The 19044-nt window shown below is 41.4% G+C and overlaps 1 protein-coding gene across 1 annotated transcript in view; it reads right to left on the reverse strand.

The window, feature by feature from the left end:
• Positions 1-1031: 1031 nt before the first annotated feature.
• The window catches only part of swap70b (switching B cell complex subunit SWAP70b), a 33840-nt gene continuing 15827 nt past the window's right edge, over positions 1032-19044 (reverse strand). Inside the window, exons 4-12 of the mRNA XM_017430242.2 lie at positions 15179-15406; positions 13945-14091; positions 13655-13763; positions 12553-12734; positions 7463-7570; positions 6424-6590; positions 5059-5257; positions 3870-3966; positions 1032-3260 (exon numbers count right to left, since the gene is read on the reverse strand). Coding sequence (XP_017285731.1) covers positions 3142-3260; positions 3870-3966; positions 5059-5257; positions 6424-6590; positions 7463-7570; positions 12553-12734; positions 13655-13763; positions 13945-14091; positions 15179-15406 — 1356 coding nt within the window. The 3' untranslated portion in view covers positions 1032-3141. The remainder of the gene's footprint in view (positions 3261-3869; positions 3967-5058; positions 5258-6423; positions 6591-7462; positions 7571-12552; positions 12735-13654; positions 13764-13944; positions 14092-15178; positions 15407-19044) is intronic.

Raw genomic sequence — 19044 nt, forward strand, 5'->3', positions numbered from 1 at the left:
CAGTGGACATAAAAAAAATACAAAATTACTACCAAATTCTGCTTAGGGTTCCTTTAAAAATGTAAGACCTGTCAAATGGTTTTGTCTTAAAAAGCCAATGGACCGCATATAAGTAACCTTCCCAAATTCCTCGTTTAACATCTCCCCCTGAGAGATTACAAAATGAGGGTGACAATTTTATTAGGAATTACTATTGCACAACTATGATACAGTAAGATGCTGATAAAACTGGAACATAGGAGGTTTAAACGGTGAGGTCATGGAAAATAAATGGTGCTATTTATAGCCGGTTTTAAGAGGATCTACAGTGAACGCATTACTGCTGTCGGACAGCTGATTTAGTTCTGAAATCAACCTCACTGATGTGCTCTACTGCCCTCTAGTGAGACATTTGGCATATGTCACACAAAAAAATAATCAAACCTCACTTTTCTTTAGTGTTTAAAAAAAACAAAACCACTTAACCAGCATGTAGATCGTGGGTTTTTGCAGAATCCATATTTAGTTTTACGGCTTTTGTTGTTCTTTGCTGTTAATTTTGTTTACAATACTCAATCCAAAGCATGACAGGGTGCCAAGAGAGGGTCTGAGGTAGTGCATGAGGAAGACATTTGTTCGGGTAGTTCAGTGGAGATAAAGGTGGGAGTACATCATAGATCAGCTCTGAACCTCATCTTGTGCACAGTGGTGATTAACAGGTCGACAGACGAGGGCTCTACGGACGACACCTGTAGTGAGAGTAGGGAGCAGGTGGAAGAGAGTCTGGACAGGTGGAGGTGTGCTCTGGGGAGAAAGCAGAAGACGGTGGCACTGACAAAAAGGTAGGCGGCAGAGATTTTAACTGGGACTGGGACAGTGAGTGCCTTAGACAAAGGATGTTAATATGAACCTGCCAGGGACGAGGAGGAGAAGAGGAAGAACACAGGAGGATGTGCACCAAGGAGGATGCTGGGAAAGCGTGAGACGGAGGCTGATGATCTGCTGTTCAGACCCTAAGTGGAGCAGCTGAAAGAAGATAATTCAGTCCAGCGTACATGAAGATATTTAAGATGTGTTTTATTACACAGTTCAGTCTTCACTTTTTACAAACATATACAATAATAAAAAATAAAAAAAATCACAATAGTCAATCATGACAGCATCAGATGCACTGAAGGTTGGGTTTAAGAAACGAGTACATGGTGCTCTGTTTACAAGCAGGAAACGTTTCAGTTATTAGACAAAGCCAAACTGGATCAATCCAACGAGACAAACATTTGGGTGATGATAAAATAGTTAGGAACATTTTAGATGTTTTTAAATGCACCTTTTTTGGAAGACAACGTTGTTAATGGAATAGGAGGGAAAAAAGTCCCAAAGCAGGAAAACTGGAAAATATTTACAAAACGTCTCATTTTTATTTGTTCTAAAAAAATAAAAATAAACCTGATTGGCACAGGACTGATTCATCTGAAAGCCTCCCAGCCTAACACGATTAACTCACCGTCTTCATTTGTCTTTTTCTAACAGCCTGAGTCTCAAAGAGTGAGGCTAGTTTTGTTCAGTTAAGACTAAAAGTAAAAGTAGTGCATTTCTTACACACAAATACAGAGTTAAGACTAAACTGGAGAGCGTGATACAAGGTAGTGCTGTGAACAGTATTTAAATCCCAACCTAAAGATATTTCAGGGGGTTTATTTTATGAAAGACTGCTAAAGGTTTGTTTTTTTTAAAGAAATGTGATATTTACATAATTTGAAAGGTTTCTTTTTAAGATTTCCATCTGGATTACTGGAGCACCAGATTAAATAAACCAGAATGGCACTTCAGCAGGTTTAATTATCTGTACTGGAAGGCTGGTGGGATTTTAGATGCAGTCAGCTCTTAGAGATCTGATAGAATCCATCAATAACTCCTCCTGAGATTGACCAGATCGGTAGCTTCAGCAGGCCGGTGGCCATCTGTCCAAGATGGCAGAAAATACTTTTCATGTCATGTTTCTTGTGCTAGAATGACAGAGCGCTGCGTCTTTAACCCATTAAAATCTGATGCACAATTATCCTGTTGTGTAGTGGGGCCTTTTAAAAGGACAGCTCAGATCTTTTGAAGTGAGGTTCTGTGAGGTTCTGTATCTTACCTGCTGCAGATAGATCTTTGAACAACATCAGTCTGGAGAAATAGTTTAATCCTGACCAGATTAAAGAGCTAATGGTTAGTTTAAACACATCTGAAAACAAAGGTGATTGTTGTGGCAGGAGTATCATAGCCTTTCTGCTAGAATAACTGTGTAATGTGAAATTCATGACATCTTAAATGTTTATAAAACTGTATGAACTACTATGAGTTTTATAGAGCTATGTTTTGGCCTTGGCCCGCTTGAATTAGCTGTTAACTTATCCAGTCAGACTTATGTCTGCGTTACGTCTCCGTTTCTTCAAGCTGAAGCTGTTCAAAGAGCCATCTACAACAGGTAAGACTTTAATTGTTCATAATCTCTTCAGAAAACCCCGCTTCGAGTAATCGTAACTATGCGACGTGAGGTGTATATGTGCTAAAAAGTTAAACTAAAAAAAACTAAATTATACAAGATCCAACTATCCTGTTGTGTGAGTCCTGACCTTTAAAAGCCTGTAACATCTCCTGTAATTGTGGAAGATGAGATTTATAATAAATGTTAATACATCAAATTTAGCAACACAGCTATCTCAGCTTTACAAAACATCTTTAGCTGCCTAACTGTACAAGAGCCAGTGACTGTCTGCTGAATACAAGTAGCAACAAAAAGCCTTTAAAACCTAACAAAGCTATTTTCACTCCAGCATTTCCCCAGTTTTAGTCCTTCCTTAGCATGTTACGTTATTGGAATCGGTAAATACTCATTATGAAGCTGTGGCTCTACATGAACAGAGACATAAGTGGTTTTTGCACAGCTGATACCTTGCAGACCTAAGACTCGTGGCAGGTAATACAGTTATCGTTTAGTTAATGCCCCGTGAAAATAAGATGCTTCATTATCTTAGTAAACTTGCTTTTAGAATCCGACCACCTCGCTTCTCTTTTCAGTTGCTGCCTAAATACATCTTACCACCCACAGGGCCTCCCATCAGCCCCCTCCGCTCCTCCTGTTGCGTTCAGCGACGCGCTGCGGACCTGACAGCAGCTCTACTGAGCGTGTGCAGCTTGGTTCTTCATCTCCTGCCATTTCTTCTCCCGCAGGCTGAGCTCAGCATCGGTGAAAGCCGACGGGCCCCAGTTTGTGATCTTCACCTGCCCCTTGGAGCCTGGTGGAGACGAATACAAGTTTATTTCCCGTCAACACAGATTTTTTTTTTCTACAGAAGCTGTGAAAGGACATGCTTAGACAGCTGTTTTCACAGAGGAGGATTTATTTCATTACCTCAGCAGTAAAACTTGTTTCATTATTTAGTACGACTGCAGAGACACTTGGGTGGATGGTTTTTTGATGTGACATTTTTCATGACTGTACTGCTTTCTGATGATCCTTGTTAACTGGGATTGTGTTTTAAATAAACTGGAGGTTTTCTAAGTTAAACTAAATAATTATATTAGACCTGTTACCTCAAGAGAATGTTGTGAAAATTAATTTATAAGCAGGTCTGTTTACAACCTCTTCCAAGGTCAGTAAATTGTTTTAAGAATTAGATAAAAACTAGCCTATTCTACAATCTAAGTTTTCCTTTTTACTCGTATTAAGTTAGCAAAAAAATGCAAAAATGTTCAATGATTGCAGCTGGAAATTAAAGAAGGAAAACTCAGTGTTTAAGTGAAGGAGTGAAACCCTTGCATAGCTAAGCTTTGTCCTAAATTCATGAATTTTATGTCATTTTTTTTTAAAGTGAAAGTGCAGCCAGCCAGCAACAGGTCGTTACCTGGCTGAATGAGCCGTAATAAGCCTTCATGATGAGCCACTTTGTGTTTCCATGTCTTCGTGTTGTTTGTTGCATCTTCCAGCTTCTTCATCACCGTCTGATTCCCAGAAGATAAACAGAAGGAAAACAAGTCGCGTATTAAAATATTAAAATGACGACTTTCAAAAACGGTTACGTTTTAAATGCAGCTTGCATGTAATTCGAAGGTTATAATGCCTAATTAAACACAACAAACAGATAAATGTTTGTCAGTGATGAAGGAACTGCTACCCAAAACCACAATATCATTAAAATCTTATATTTAATCAGTTTGAAGTTCATATATTGTGCAAAACAGCACAGAAGACGATAAAACTATCATAGCACAAACAGCAACATAGTAAGAGCAAAATGAAAACTCATCCTTATTTTTATTTCCTCAGTAGACATTTCCAGCAGTGAGTAAAGTGTGTCTGAATGATTCAGTTCATCCACAGCTGAAGGAAAGAAGGAACCACAAACATTTAACCAGACAAAATCTTCATTTCTGCCTAAATAAAAGGTTTGAAGTTTAAACTTGTGGTGCGTGTTAGAGTCTGCTGTGATCAACACAATGAGCAGGAGTCCATTAGTTAGAGCTGCAGGTCTGGTTTCAAGTCTTAGTTTGTTTTAGGAGATAAGTCGAAAACACAAGAAATCGTTATCAGTCAAACACAAATCTGGATCACGCTGAGGTAAAACAAAAAGGGCAATTTTGGTCCAAATCATGTAAAATAGACATGATGGTGGTTAGTCTTAACATCTAATCATCTAATTGGTGTAAAGGATTAAAGGCTGGTTATTTAAAGCACTCAATTTGTTGAACTCTGAGCTGTTTCAAGATGGCAGCAATCCATTTTCAGTGTTAATCTCCGCTCAGATTAGCCCATCAGAATTGAGCTCTCTCGTTCAAAGAGCTATGTATGTAACAGGTAAGATATTATTGTTGACAACCTTTCCACAGAAGCCCACTTCTAAAGACCTGAGCTATCCCTTTAACTACACTGTGGTGATATAGGAAGAGTTGGACCACAGAGAAGGGAACAGCTCATGTTGGACCATTTTCATTAGTGGTATGACTTCAACATCTGAAGCCCAACTTTAATTGTTAAACTTTGTTAACTTTTTATAGTTAAACTAAGCAATCAGTCGGCTCCTCCTGTTTGCTGACCTGGTACTGCTCCAGCGCTCCTCGTCTCTCTTGCTCCAGACCCTCCAGTTGTTTCATCGCGTCCTGCAGGGCGCTCTCCTTGGCCAGACGCTCCTTCTCCAGCTCCTGCTTCTCTGCCTCGGTTTCGGAGATGGCCCGCTGCTGCCGCAGGTGGATCTGCTCCAGCTCCGCTCTCTTCGTGGCCTCCTCTTCAAGCAGCCTGGGTCCACACACACACACAGATGCGAGTCAGTACGAGCGGTGAATGTCGCGCAGCAGCCTGCGTTCTACCGTGGCCAGGAATGTGCTGTGTGCAGGCATGTTCGGTAGAATGGCAGCAGGTAAACATTAGCTTCCTGAGCTGCAAACACACCTTAACTTACAGCAATATTTAATGTCAACTCCTAACACGTACATCCAAAATCTGAGACAGACGAATTCAACATTTTCTTAATCCAAGTAGTAAAAAATTAAGGTGATGTTCAATGAGAATCAGTAGTTCCCTGAGTGTGACAGCAGGTGGTGCTGCAGTTTCAACACTGAGGGTCAGTAAAAGTTTTTATGCACTTTATCAATATCATTTTTAAGCTTGTCATTCTTCCAAAGAATGATGCAAAATACTAAATGTCACATTTGTTTCCACTTAAATATTAACCCTAATAAGTTGCATTTGGTTTGTTTGCTGCAACACTGCATCAAACAACATGGCTGCGCACGTTTCAACAGGGCCCACAATGCTGCCACTAATGAAACAAAGAAAAAAGGTCCGGTTGGTTCTGATCACGCTGTCTATCCCTGCGAAGCTCCTCTCAGTCTCAGAGAGAAGTCCTCCGTGTCTCTGTTCACCAACAAACTATATCTCATGCCACAAATTTAACAACAAACTAAAAACTCTAACCTCACTTAAAGGAAATTGGTTCAAACAATAAACTCGGCTTGTTGCTGTAAACTAAACTAAGCTGTGCTCGAGTTCAGACAGCAGTGGAGGGAATGAACGCATCCGCTTAATGTCCCGCTGAGGACTCCCGTGTCCCCCTCTCTCTCGCTCTCAGGACACACCAGCAGACTCTTCACTGGTCAGCTGATTGTGAGGTGGAACGTTACCGTCAGCAGAGAGGAAGGAAGGCTGAGGGGAGGAAATGTGATGGCCTGTGGTGAGGAGAATACATGTCTGCCTCTTTATGAAACTTCCACCAAGAAAAAAAAAAAGAAAAAGAGAAGCAGAAGAAGTTCATGAGACTCCTTGATTAAACTGATGCTAAACTAAAAGTTTGGCTTTAAATAAGTGTTACCAAATACTAAAAGTAAAAGAAATCCTTCATATTTGAAGATGAGGATCTTTTCTGTACGTTGGCTGTATCCTCCCACCTCCATCTTGTGACTGACCGGGCCTGCAGCTTTCGGACGGTTTCCTCATCCTGTCTGGCGCGCCTCTCCTCCTCCAGAGCGCTCTCCAGCTGGTGATACATGTCCTCCAGCTCTCGTACCCTCAGCAAGTACTGCTCCAGCTCAGTGGACTTCTGGGCCACCTGCTCCTCCATCTGCTGTCGTACCTGTCGAGCAAGAAATAACATCCATCCTCAATCTGGGTAATAAGATCAAGATTAAGGTGTTTGGAGCGGGTTATCCTGTCTGCTGTGCAAAAATGGGCAGCAAGCGCACTTGTTGAGGGGTTAATTCATTTAAAAAAAATACTGAATCAACTTTAAATAGATTGTTTTTTGGAAACAACTGTGTAGCATCGGCCTTAAAAACAAAGTAGATAAAGATCTATCTGCAGGTTCACCACATCTGCCCTGCACTCAGCATTTCATGCTTCAGAGGAAATGGTGAGCAACACCGAGCCTTTTTTCTTGTCTCTCTAACTTTGTCTTCAACCAGCTCAACCTGAGCTGTTTTTTTTTTCCTGACAGATTTACTTCTAGTCCTGTCTGTTTTGGCCCGTCCCTGTGAAAACCTGAACGTGTTCATCTCTGCCACCTCCTGTGTTTCTGTTAGAGCCACCATCTCCAAACCCAAGATCATCAGCATCTTGTAAAACCTTTCCTTTCCCTCTTGCAGCTTCCTTTCTGATACGAATCACACCCCGACACTCGCCTTCATCCACCCTCTCCCAGCGCTCTCTTCACTTCTTATTGCTGTAAGTACCTGGCTGACCCCAGGTACTTCTACTCCTCCACCTTTAGCATCACTCATCACTGCTCCACCTGTCACCATTTCATTCTTCTTCTCTCCCATGACAGCTGTCTGACCTCATCTGTTGATTACATCTCATGTTTATTTCAACCTGGGGAGTTTCAAACATGTGTTGAGCAAAAATGCTGAAATACTTTGTGACCAAACAGATGCTGTATGAGAGCAGCTCTCGCTCCACCCCGTGCTCCTGATGTAATAAACTCGGTGGAGACGGCTCCGAGCGACGCACCAGTTTTTCTCTCTCCAACTCTATCTTGTAGCACTCCTGCAGCTCAGTGTGGGTCTGAAGGCGTTTTCTTTCTTCTTCTGCTGCCTTGGCTGCTGCCTCCTCCAGAGCCTGCCACACACAAAAAAAGAAACTATTTGATATATGTATACAGATAAAAACTTTTGTTCTGAAAGGGTTTGACGAGAAAACAAAATAAAAACAAAATGTGGAAGTTCTACCTTCATGCTAGTAAATGGAGAGGTGATGATGCTTCATTCCCTGGTTTTGATAATTATTTTAAACCTCTAAAATGTATGGTTTATAGAAATCCAGAGCTCAAAGGGACATTTTCATGTATTTGTGAGTCTTTGCTGTTTTACTTACATTGCAACACTTTATGCTGTATTTTTTACAATGATGTACATTTTACTTTATTTTTCCCACCTCTTATTTTGAAATGTGTTATAAGGAGCCCACCAGGGGTCATGGGTCAAAAACAAACAAACAAAAAAAAGAGGCTGAAAGAATCGGTCCCCTCTATTTTTTACTGATTATTTTAAAGTCCTTCTGTTTGAGAGTAAATGGTCATTTGGATTCAGTGACTCAGAAAAGTTGAACAAATTCTTACCTCCAGGTTCACCATCTTCTAAACAAACCATCAAACCTGTAGTAAAACTACAAACATCACCTCCTGTCAACTGAGGAACAGAAGGAAAAAAATAGACTATAGTCCAATTTTATTCTAAACAAGTCAAACTCCAAACTGACGGAGGGTTTAGTAACCGTCACCAGGATAAAAGTTCTGTAAAAACTATACAAACCGGAATGTTTTTAACTGTTTGACTGATTGTTTTATTGATGTTGTTGAATATTACAGCCTATTGTTGCAAACTGTTTGTCTCCTCATCCAAACTGAGGAAACTAAACCCCTCCTGCTGCCCAAAGGCACCAACGTTAGTCCAAACCTGAGCGTACGTTTTACTAAACTGAGGGAACAGATTGTAAATCTGTGCTCCCGGTTCCATAAAGTGAAGAAACATATTTACTTCTTATTTCAGCCCACCACCCGTGGTGTTTTGCATCTTTATGCTAACATTTTGTCCTACCAGGAAGAAATCATCGTTCTTTAAATTGTGCATCTGCACCCTGACTTGTTCTGTGCTTTTTGAATTAAGTTAACTGTTAAAGTTTTTTTTTTTTTAATTCTAACTCAGACCTTTTTGTTCTCCTTTTAAGCTCTTTCATTTTGTTGCCGATCCCTGAGGTGAAGGTAGACTCTTCAAACTTTAAAGGGGACCTATCATACAAAATTCCCTTTTAGCATGTTTTTGTACTTCCATTTGGGTATCTACTTCTTCTGGGAACAGTTCAAGTCCCAAAAAAACAAACAAAAAAAAAACAAAACACCCAGCTGGTTTTTGGCAATAAATAAGTATTTTCTGGTGTCTGCAAAATGATCAGTTTCAAAAACCTTGGGATTGTTGCGTCACAATCCCTGTTACCTAGCAACCCAAGTGGAGCTCCACCTACTCCATTACAAGAAGGCCGTCATGTCTGCTGGGTCTACTGCTGAACAATGGCTGCTAGAAAAGGAAAACGTGTCTATATTACCGCCGTCCCAACCCGCTACCAGTCGGGTTTCGGCCCGCTGATTGCCGCTGTCCGAGAGTCAGAAGTTGAATTAATAATGATATAAATGTGTGTCAGATCTGCAGCGTTTAATCCTTCAGAGAGTTTTTATGTTTTGAGACGGGAAACAGAGTTGGGGGGCGTGGCCAACAGCAGCTCATTTGCATAAAAGTGATGTAGCCCTAAAACCGCTCCTTCTGAAATGAGCTCAAAACAGGCAGAACTGATCAGGTGAAATCTCAATATCTGAGAATAATTTTGTGTATTAAATGTAATGAACATGTTTTGTACAGCCCACAGACCTATCCTGACTTGTTCAAGGAAGCAGAATAGGTCCCTTTTAACATAATAACACATGAGGAGGACCAGACTGGACTGCCTGTTAGTCTGTAACCTACCGACTCTCAGTACCCAGCCGTGAACTATCTGCTAACTTCAACAGATAACTTCTAACAAACACAGTGTGAGAGACAGAACGTGTGTGTGTGTGTGTGTTCTTTGTGCATTCATGTAAGCAGCTATGCGAGACAGAGTCTGGCACCTCAGTGGTAGATTGTTTTGCACTCCAGGATTGTTGTCTCACACAAAGACCAAACTGTTCTCTCGCGTACGCGACACAAGTTGTGATGGGAATTTTCTTTTTCTTTTGCTGCATCTCTGTGTTCGTCGCCATGAGGCCGATCTCTGCAACAAACTGAAACTGGGGGGCAGCTGATTTCTGATCAGTGTATTTTGGGTTTATCTGAGGGGGATCCACCAGATTGTAAGAACGAAAAGATAAGAAAAGCCACACAGATGAAAATTAGTCGTATGCTTGTGCTCAACAATGAGCCTATTTTTGTTGTTGCAAAATTAGCTGTCTATGTTTAGCTGATGTGTTCTCTGATAGATAGAAATGAAAGTTGTAAAGACAGAAATGGGATGACGAATCACTCTTTAACCAGGCAACTTATTTCAGCGTTCGAAACATCCCTCTGAAATGTCTAAAAAAAACAAACAAAAAAACAAAGTGTTGCCAACTTTCAGGAAAATGAGTGACATCAGCTTTCTTTCATCATCAGTATTCAGCACAGACAGGACGCAGAGTCTGGTTTGGGAAGATTTACAGGAAAAATGTGTTTAAGGAGGCTGATGTCACCTCTCCTTTCCTCCGTCCTTATTCAGCCTGCATTCAGAGAGTGATAGGGTTTGATTAGCTGCTGGGGAGAGGCAGATCTATTTGTGAGCCAGCAGTGAGGCTGACCACCGCAGTTTGTTGTGACCTACTTCAATTGTACAAAAAACCAAACTGTGTGGGAGTGCTCAACAGAGCAACAACCTGTGAATTTCAATTCAGACACATTTGGAACTGTGATCTCACCTCTGAGGAATGCTGCTGAATTAGTCTGGGGACTTTGTTTTGTTTTATTTTGCAGTCGCTTTTGTTATATATTGGAAACAATATATCTGAAAACATAAGAATAATAACCAAGAAGTAAAATAATTTGATAATGTTAATCAGGAAACTTATCTATGAAACAGTGAGCCTTTTAGTTTAGTGATTTATTAGACACTTCAGTGACTTGGACACAAGCAGAGAAACCTGTTTACAACAAACGCCTTATTTAGTGATCTAGCAGGTCCTTGCAGCACCAAAAGTCAGAAACTCCCAGGCTGTTTACCATGTGGGCTTCGAGCGAACGAATAAAGGAGGCGGCTTCATTTCCACACATTGTTTAAAGCCCTCCCCCGCTCCTCCCCCGGAGGCCTGCCTTTCACCCCGACCGCTGACCTGCAGTCAGTCTGAAGCCCGGCACCTCGGGCTGGGCGTTTTGCAGCTGCTCATCTCTACCTGTTGGAGCTTCTGACAAGGTGCCACTCGCCGACAGAGTGAAAATAAGTGGAGGAACGTGAAAGTGTGAGATGTGGTGATGGTGGTGTTTGTGGTGTCTCCTGGCTTCCTTTGCTGTGAGAGAGATACAACACTGACAGAGTGCTGCTTTGTCGTTCGAACAACGGAGTTCAGTCAACATAAAGCAGTTTATATTCTTTACATTTGTTGTTGTTTGGTTGTCACACTTTGTTCTGCTGCCTGTTCTTCCTCTGATTCAAGCCGGGACTCTCGGTGGGTTCTGTAAAAAGGATGGGTGAAGCCAGCTTGCTGCCGCCGCGCCTCCAGGCCGCCAAGCGAGGTCGTAACAGGGACATAATGGTCGACACATGAAAAGGGGAAGCCGGCCCCTTGGGTGGACGACGTGACATGGTGATGAACGAGCACATCTTCACTGGATGCAGGTTAAAAAGACGGGGCTTGTCTTCACAGCCATGTCACAGATCTGTTTTGTCAAAGTTTGTAAAACCAGCGCCACTGGGGTTAGACTGCAGTGTGCTGCTTTTCACCGCTTCTCCGTCCAGGCCTTGAACGACGAATGTGGACGAGCGGAGGACAAAACAAGAAATATCAGGCCTTAAAAAATCAAAACTACAGTAACTACAGTATCTGAAAGTGGTCTCTTTAGGAAACGAGAAGGAAAAGAATCCAAACAAAGACCTGAAAGAAAGTGAGAGGTGCATCATTCTTCGGCTCATCGAGTTTAGCAAATGGTTCTTTGGGAATCAGAGTGTTGGAGCCAAAATCCCATTTTCTGTTTCTCAAACTACATTATCTTTGTTTGTTTTTCTAAATTTCAGTAAAAATAATGAGAACAAGTTTTATCTTTGTGACAGGCGGCTGGTAAAGTCTCTAAAGATTTAACCTAAAATTGGTTCTTTGCTAATTTGTCAATGAGGTTGCCACAAGACTGGTTTATATCTTGACGTTTAGGAGCCTTAATGATCAAATAGTGGACTGAAAAAGAGTGGAAAAAACCCCAAACAAAACAGTCAATATACAAAGAAAGACTTTGAAAGATCTTCAGAAGTAATATTTAAAAACACTTTACATTTTTACAGTAAAGTCTGTGTATTAGTGGTATGAATTGTCATATTTACACATCACAGAATGTACTTCATTAATAAACTTTTAAATTTTTAAAAATGTGCCTTAATTTAAAGGTTTTCTTATTGTTTGTTCAGGCAAACAACAGCAGCACTTTAGAGAAACTTGTCGAGAACACTGCCAGAGTACACAAAGGTACTATAAATTATACTGAGAGGCGGTTAGGAGCTAATAATCAAACATGGACACTTTGTTTGCACTTCTACACACCACAGATAAAAGTGGTTTTTCCATGGCCGTACATGAACCACAGTCACTCAGGCTTTCCCATGAAGCTATACAGCCCCAAAGCCTGACTTCCCTTTTTTTTTTTACCCATCAAGTCACTATTTCAGTTCAGAATTCCTTTCAGCAGATCGTTTTTATTGTGGTTAACTTGAGCTGAGGGAGTTTCATTTTATTTTTTTTAACTTGTTTCCGTTTGATTTATTTCCAGCTGTGTGATTTTAAACTTGACCGACTTTGCCGTGACCGAACGTGACGTGCGTCGTGCGATTCCCCCTACCTTCCTCATGTTCTCCAGCTCCAGCTGCTTGGCCTCGTTGGCCGTCTGCAGCTCCCTCATCCTCAGTTCCAGCTCCTCCTGCTCAGCCTGCTGCTTCAGCCGGAGCTCTCGGCGCTTCTGCCGGGCGTCGTGGTGCGGCGCCGGCCGGCCTTGGCGCAGCAGGTTCACGGAGGTCTGAATGGCTAGGAGGAAACCGTGGAAGAGGTACAAAAATCACTTTGGGAAATGGACAAAAAAACAAAACATTTCTGTGTGACAGTAAAACTGCCAATGCAACTTCTGCCTGAAATTCCTAGGAGCTAGAACCTGTTCTGCTCATAAGGTGCAGGCAGAACCTTTTCTCCTGGGGGCATGCGTCAACTACTGCGCGATTTGTCAGAACATTGTTGTGGGCATGTTTGTGTGGATGTGTGGGTGAACCGCAAGATTTCACTTCGACTGCTCTGCTGTCTCTGGGGCAGAGACACAGGTGGCTCTCCGGAGGCGAGGGAGTTCGCCTCAGTTGGCCCACATAGAGGCAGGTTCCCCATGTTTGATCGTTGCTGTGAATAGTTTAGAAACGGTGGCAGTCACACCTCACAGCAAAAAGGTCCGGGTCTCCGGGTCCAAGCCAGGGGCTTGAACCCGGAGTCTTTCGGTGTGGACTTTACATGTTTTCCTTGTGTTTGCGTGGGTTTTCTCCGGGCGCTCCGGTTTCCTTCCTCAGGCTAAAAACATGCATGTTAAGCTGCCTCAGGCCCAGGCCTTCCTTGAAAAAGAGATCTGAGATCTCAATGGGACTTGCCTGGTTAAATAAAGATTAATAAATAAATAAAACTATTTTGCTAATGCCAAACAGCATTTAGCGTCTCAGTCTGGATAATAGGAATGTCTGGTTGGAGTGAGGGAAGCAACCATCAGGAGAGTGGGGAAACCGGCAGGAAGAAATCCCTTTCCGGCGCTGTGGAGGGAGGGAGAGGCTTCACCAGGAGGTCTGCACCGCAGTGTCTCATGGAGTGCAAAATGTCCAGGTGAAAAACACCACCTCACAATCATGTGAGCAGATTTCGCCACCTCTCGCGGAGTATGAGTCCAGCTTTGATGAACTCCTCGAACAACTCACCCTGCATCCACTCTTGCTTCTTCTTCCTTTCTGATGCACTGATTTCAAAACTTTTTTGAGATGACTTGATGAGGAAGAGGCACTTTTTTCCCTCTTTATCTTGCAACGACTGCAGTGTAAAAAAACAAATACACAGGTGTTAAATCACACAACAAAACATTTAGCATGAAAATGCAATAACAGCACACTTCAACATGTCTACAAAAAAGAAAAAAATCGTCCCTACTTTTTCTACATTGCTTTTCCTAATCAACAACTGAGGAGGTTCAGTAAAAGCAGTGGTCTCTTGCCTCTACAGTGCAGCTTCCATCCAACAGGATGTCTCCTTTCTTCTCTGCGAGGTCCTCGCCGACGTAGTAGGAGATGAAGTTGGGCTTCAGCACAAACCAGCGTTCAGTCCAGTTCTTCCTCTTGTGACCTTTCTTCATCATATATCCCTACAGAGAGAAAAGGGGAACATTTCAGAAAAAACAACAAACAAACACGGAGACCCGCCCGGGCCGTAACCCCGCTCCTCCCGCTCCGGCTGCTGGGCAGAGGTGCCAGCCTGAAACCTGAAGAGGAGCGAGCAGGTGGAGACAAAGAGAGAGGTATGGATCGGGCTGATGGAGAAGAGAGAGGAAGTCAGATTCCTGCAGCTGGAACTCAGAGCTGAACTCAAAGAAGTTGGACATTCACCAGAAAGCCTTATAAGCAGACACATTAGAATAATACATGTGGGCGGAGTTAAAATGTTAGATGCATCATTTGTTTACTTGTTAGTCGGTAGAGGCTGAGACTGTCAGCGCTGATTAAAGCACTGAAGTAAAGTCTAGATCTTAGTACTCTCCATATTTGAGGTTTCTCACTTCCTCTGTCAGAGTTTGACATCATTTAGTTTTCAGATTTGAGACAAGCTCCGGCTTCACGCTCTGGTTGCTGCAGCAACAATCTGATGTTTCGGAGCGTTCAACATGTAAAATGAAAGCAAAGAAACACGCAACCCCGATTACTGCTGATTGAAATATACAAACTTTGCTTATAGGACATTTAACAAAAACCATCAACTTTTCTTTTTTTTGTTCCCAACTTTGGGACCCACTGTTTTAGAGGACAAAGTAAAGCAAAACATATTCCTCAGCTGAAAGATCTTTTAGAAATGTTTACAAATCTAAATCTTCTCTTGCCAGTTTTATGTAAACAAAATTAAAAGGTGCATTTCTTTTAATTGCAAGTAAGGCTTCTTACTTTAGGTTAGGCATAATAAATGTCCAACAGAAAAATGAAATCAAAGGTGCTCTATAGAGTTTGTAATGGAGAAGCTTTTATTTGTCACGGCGTAAGAGTTAAGAAGTGTGATTATCAGGATGTGACCTATCTTAGCCACCATCAGGGTCATCGTCTGCTGTGAAGAATATTTTCTGCTGCAAAACAAATAAAAAGACCTCTGCTGCTCAGAGTTTTATATTTGAAACATCACTTTCCTGCTATAAGCAGACACATGTGAGTGGAGAAGGGGGGTGGGTGTTCTGTCACGTTGCTCACCTGCTTCAGCACGTCCAGAATGAGCTCCTGGTAGACCTCGCTGATGGCCATGGACAGCGTCTGCTTGTCCATGCCCTTACTGAAGTGCCCCGAGCCCACCAGGCAGATGAGCTCCCAGACGTTCAGGCACTGCTGCTTCGAGTCCAGCTGCAGCTTGTAGTCCACGAAACGCTCCTCCACCCAGCTGCCCCCCATTGCCTCGGTCAGCTTACGCAAGAAGTACTCGATCTGCGCGAGAGGACACAACCCGAGTGCGCTTCAGTCAGATTAGAAACACAGGTACACGCAGATAATAGGATTTCACATTGGATCAAACTTTTTCCCCACTATTTGTCTCTTCATGAACGGACTGAAGCATAGAAATTTATAATTCCTCTGCAAACAATTTTCCTGTGACTCAGCTCTGACGTTTGTTGCACTCACTCAACAATAAATCTTCCACCATTTATAAGAGAACAGGAAGCTGGAAACTTCCTTTTCTGCTCTTGAGCAACTGATGTTTTAACTGGCTACTGGATGAAATGCCACAGTTAGCAGACGTTAGCTACAGTATCTCAGATTTTCTGTTAGGGTAAAATTGCCTCTGCTTGAGAAAACCATATGAGGAATAAAATAAATGAAAATGTTGTTTACAAAAAAACAACACAGGAGTAAAGTGAGAAGCTGAAACTGATGAGCTAATCGGGCTCATTTCAGAACATGTACAACAGAGACCTCAGTGAGGAATCCATTATTTTGGACTTTAATGCTCTGATTTACATTCAGATGGGAGCTTTACAGCTAAGAGCAACAGACCTAAAATTAAATCAACTTGCCTGCTTCTAACTCATATTCAAGTTTGAATTTTTTAAAGTTTTTAGAGCAACAAGTAAAAACTGAGAATGTCATACTTTACTGTGTCCTGGAAGAAAATCAATTTCCAAGCACTGTTCGATGAAATCACTCAAAAAGGGTTTATTTATGTACGGTGCACAATATATAGAGAGCCTTAAGGACAATTTACAATTAACATCAGAGTCCTAGCTCCGAACGGGAAGCTTCGACTCAAAGCTCTGGCCCCTCAAGTCAACACAGGAGCTTATATTAAAGCCATTGTGATACAGGACTTAAAAGGAGGAGTCCGTCTGGTTCCCATGAGAAGAAAATTCAACATCAATCCTGTAAACAACATTCTGTGAGAAACCATGGGACTTTGAATAGAAGCCATAACATAGTCAGGACTTATAAACAACAGGTGTTACCTTATATTCAACTCTGTGATTACAACTGCCAGTTACATAAAAAAACAAAAAACAAGTTTTTAGAGCAGTAAGGTGACGTGTTTTCAGAAGTGTGACACTTGCAATGCATCAGGGAATTTGCTTCACATTTGGTCTGACACACATTTCATTGACTCACTCAGGAAACAAACTCTGATGCACAGATTAGTTTGGCAGCAAATAGTAAAATGCTTATTTACGTGGCCCAAACTAAATGAACTCTTCTGTCACCAATACTGAAAGCCACTGACACAGTGAAAGCTAAATAGCTTCAAATTTTTATATATATATAAATAAAACATCTAAATCGGGGCAGCTCGGTGGTCAGTGCCGCGGTCGTGTAATCCTGAGGCTGCACGTTTAAGCCCAGGTTGTGTCAAGTAGAGCGACTGGTGTAAAATCGCTAAATCGTTTGTCAGAATTCACTCGCTGTGAAAGGGAGCAGCTGAGACAGAAGAACAACAACACAAAAATGAAAGCATCTAATCTCACATGTCAAAAAACAGAGAATTAAACTTTAAAAAGCCCTTGTTAAAACTTCTTTGTGGAAGCACTGGAGTGCACCTTGCAAATGGTCTCTTTTTTTAATTCTTCTGTCAACTTTAACTCGGCCCAAACAGAGCAACGTAACCACGCAAATTATATATCAAAACGACCGGCTCGGACTTGGGATGTGTGCTGTTAGTTTTAGTCCCTTTTCAAGTTACCATGGCGACATAATTCGCAAAAAACAACTCCGTTAAAACCCTATGCAAACCAATGAGCGGAACTGACAGAGTGGAGGTCACATGACCTAGAGTGTGCTGCACTTTTGTTAGCAAACAAACTCTTCCTACGCCTACATATTTTATGATACATACACAAATTATACATCAAAACGTAGGCATTTTTGTCTTCTTTCAGGCAATGGTTCTACTTTTCCTGTAGGCCTTATCGTTTTCTCTCAAGTAGCCGCAGAATGGCAGAGTCTGACCACTTGACTTCCTATCTTTTCCATTACAATTTTGTCTGATGCCGTTTTTCTGATCTAGGTGTGAGCGGTGTCTATAACTCGTCATATCTCTGATATAAAAGACAGTTTTAACGTGAAATTTTATATGAATGAGAACTAATCTCTCCTTTCACTCACGGTTCAAGAATTTTCTCAATAGGCCCTGTAGTTTTTGCACAGCGACTGTTTGTTTGATGTGTGACCAGATCTCTCCCTGCTCTCTGCCCCCTAAAGGCAGGAGAAATCTGGCTTCTGATTGGCCGACGTTGTTTCCAGGTATATTAGGCAGAAAGACCCCCTGTCTTCCAGAGCCAGGCAGAGCTTCTGCGAATCAAAATGGCAGCCACATAATTCAGTTGAAACTTTAGACTTTTTCGTATCTTCCATCATGTTTGACCTCATAAACACCATGTCTTCAATTATAAATTACATAATTATACCAGTAACTCTAACTGTTTGTTAGCAAAATATCTCATGAACCACTGGGCGGATTTTATGAAACCTTCAGAACGTAATCTGTACGTGAACGTCGCAAACCGATTAATTTTCGGAGTCACTCTAAATCAAGATGGCTGACATAGCCAACTTATAAAAAACTAAAATGGCTGTTTATTTCGATATTTAGCTATAACCTGGTGTGATGGTAGCTGTCAGCGCTCCCTGAGGCATACCATGATTTCTAAGAAATCCTTCAGTTTTTTTGTTTGAAACGTTGCTAAAAACAATTGGAGAGAAAGTCTGTTAGCAGAATATCTCATGAAGCACTGGACGGATTTTAGTGAAACTCTCAGAAAGGACTCTTTATATGTACGTTTCAAGGTTTCTTCAAGAACTATTCTAGTCCACTATGTAGTCCTCATGTCAGTCATTTAATTGAAGTGTCTGAATTTAGATTTTTATTCTACAGTATTGAGTCCTCAGTAATACTCAGAGTAAATCAGAAAAGGTCAATTTATTTTAGCCATCTACCCCACAAACCTGAGCATTGCAAATCAAAACGGTTATACAGCAGTTCTGGTACTTTATTATGTAGCTCATCAGGTGCCAGGAGTTTAAATAAAAATCCTTTAACATGGTTTAGTAATTCATGCACACAGATCTGCAACAATGTTGTGTTTATACCCAGCATCCTAAAAACTCATCCTTTGTTTTTGGTTAAAATATGGCTATAGTGAATGGTTTAATTTTGGGGGTTTGCTTAGATGTTACTGATTCTGAAAGTCAAAATTTTCCAATCTTTTTAATTTTACTGAACTGAAACAATGATGTAATGCTTGTTCTCAAACAGAACAGTGTCAGTCAGCAAAACGGTATGACCAGATGATCTAAATTGAGGGAAGAGATTGCAAAACTCTTTGCACAGTTTCCTAAACTGATGGAACAAGTTTTTACAGCCTTAGTTTTCTATTTCAGGCCCGGGAAATTGCGAGATCCATACTTCATAGCGATGCCGAAACATGATCAGGAATGAAAGATCAATGATTGAAGGCCATGATCAATACAGAACCTGTGCACAAAGAGTGTTTATTATGCTCTGATAGACAGTAATAGATTGCAGTGCATTGCATACAGTTAAGTGCAATCATCTATATGCTATTAGCATAGATTAGAACACA

This window comes from Kryptolebias marmoratus, linkage group LG11 (assembly GCF_001649575.2).
Source record: "Kryptolebias marmoratus isolate JLee-2015 linkage group LG11, ASM164957v2, whole genome shotgun sequence".
Lineage (NCBI taxonomy): Eukaryota > Metazoa > Chordata > Actinopteri > Cyprinodontiformes > Rivulidae > Kryptolebias > Kryptolebias marmoratus.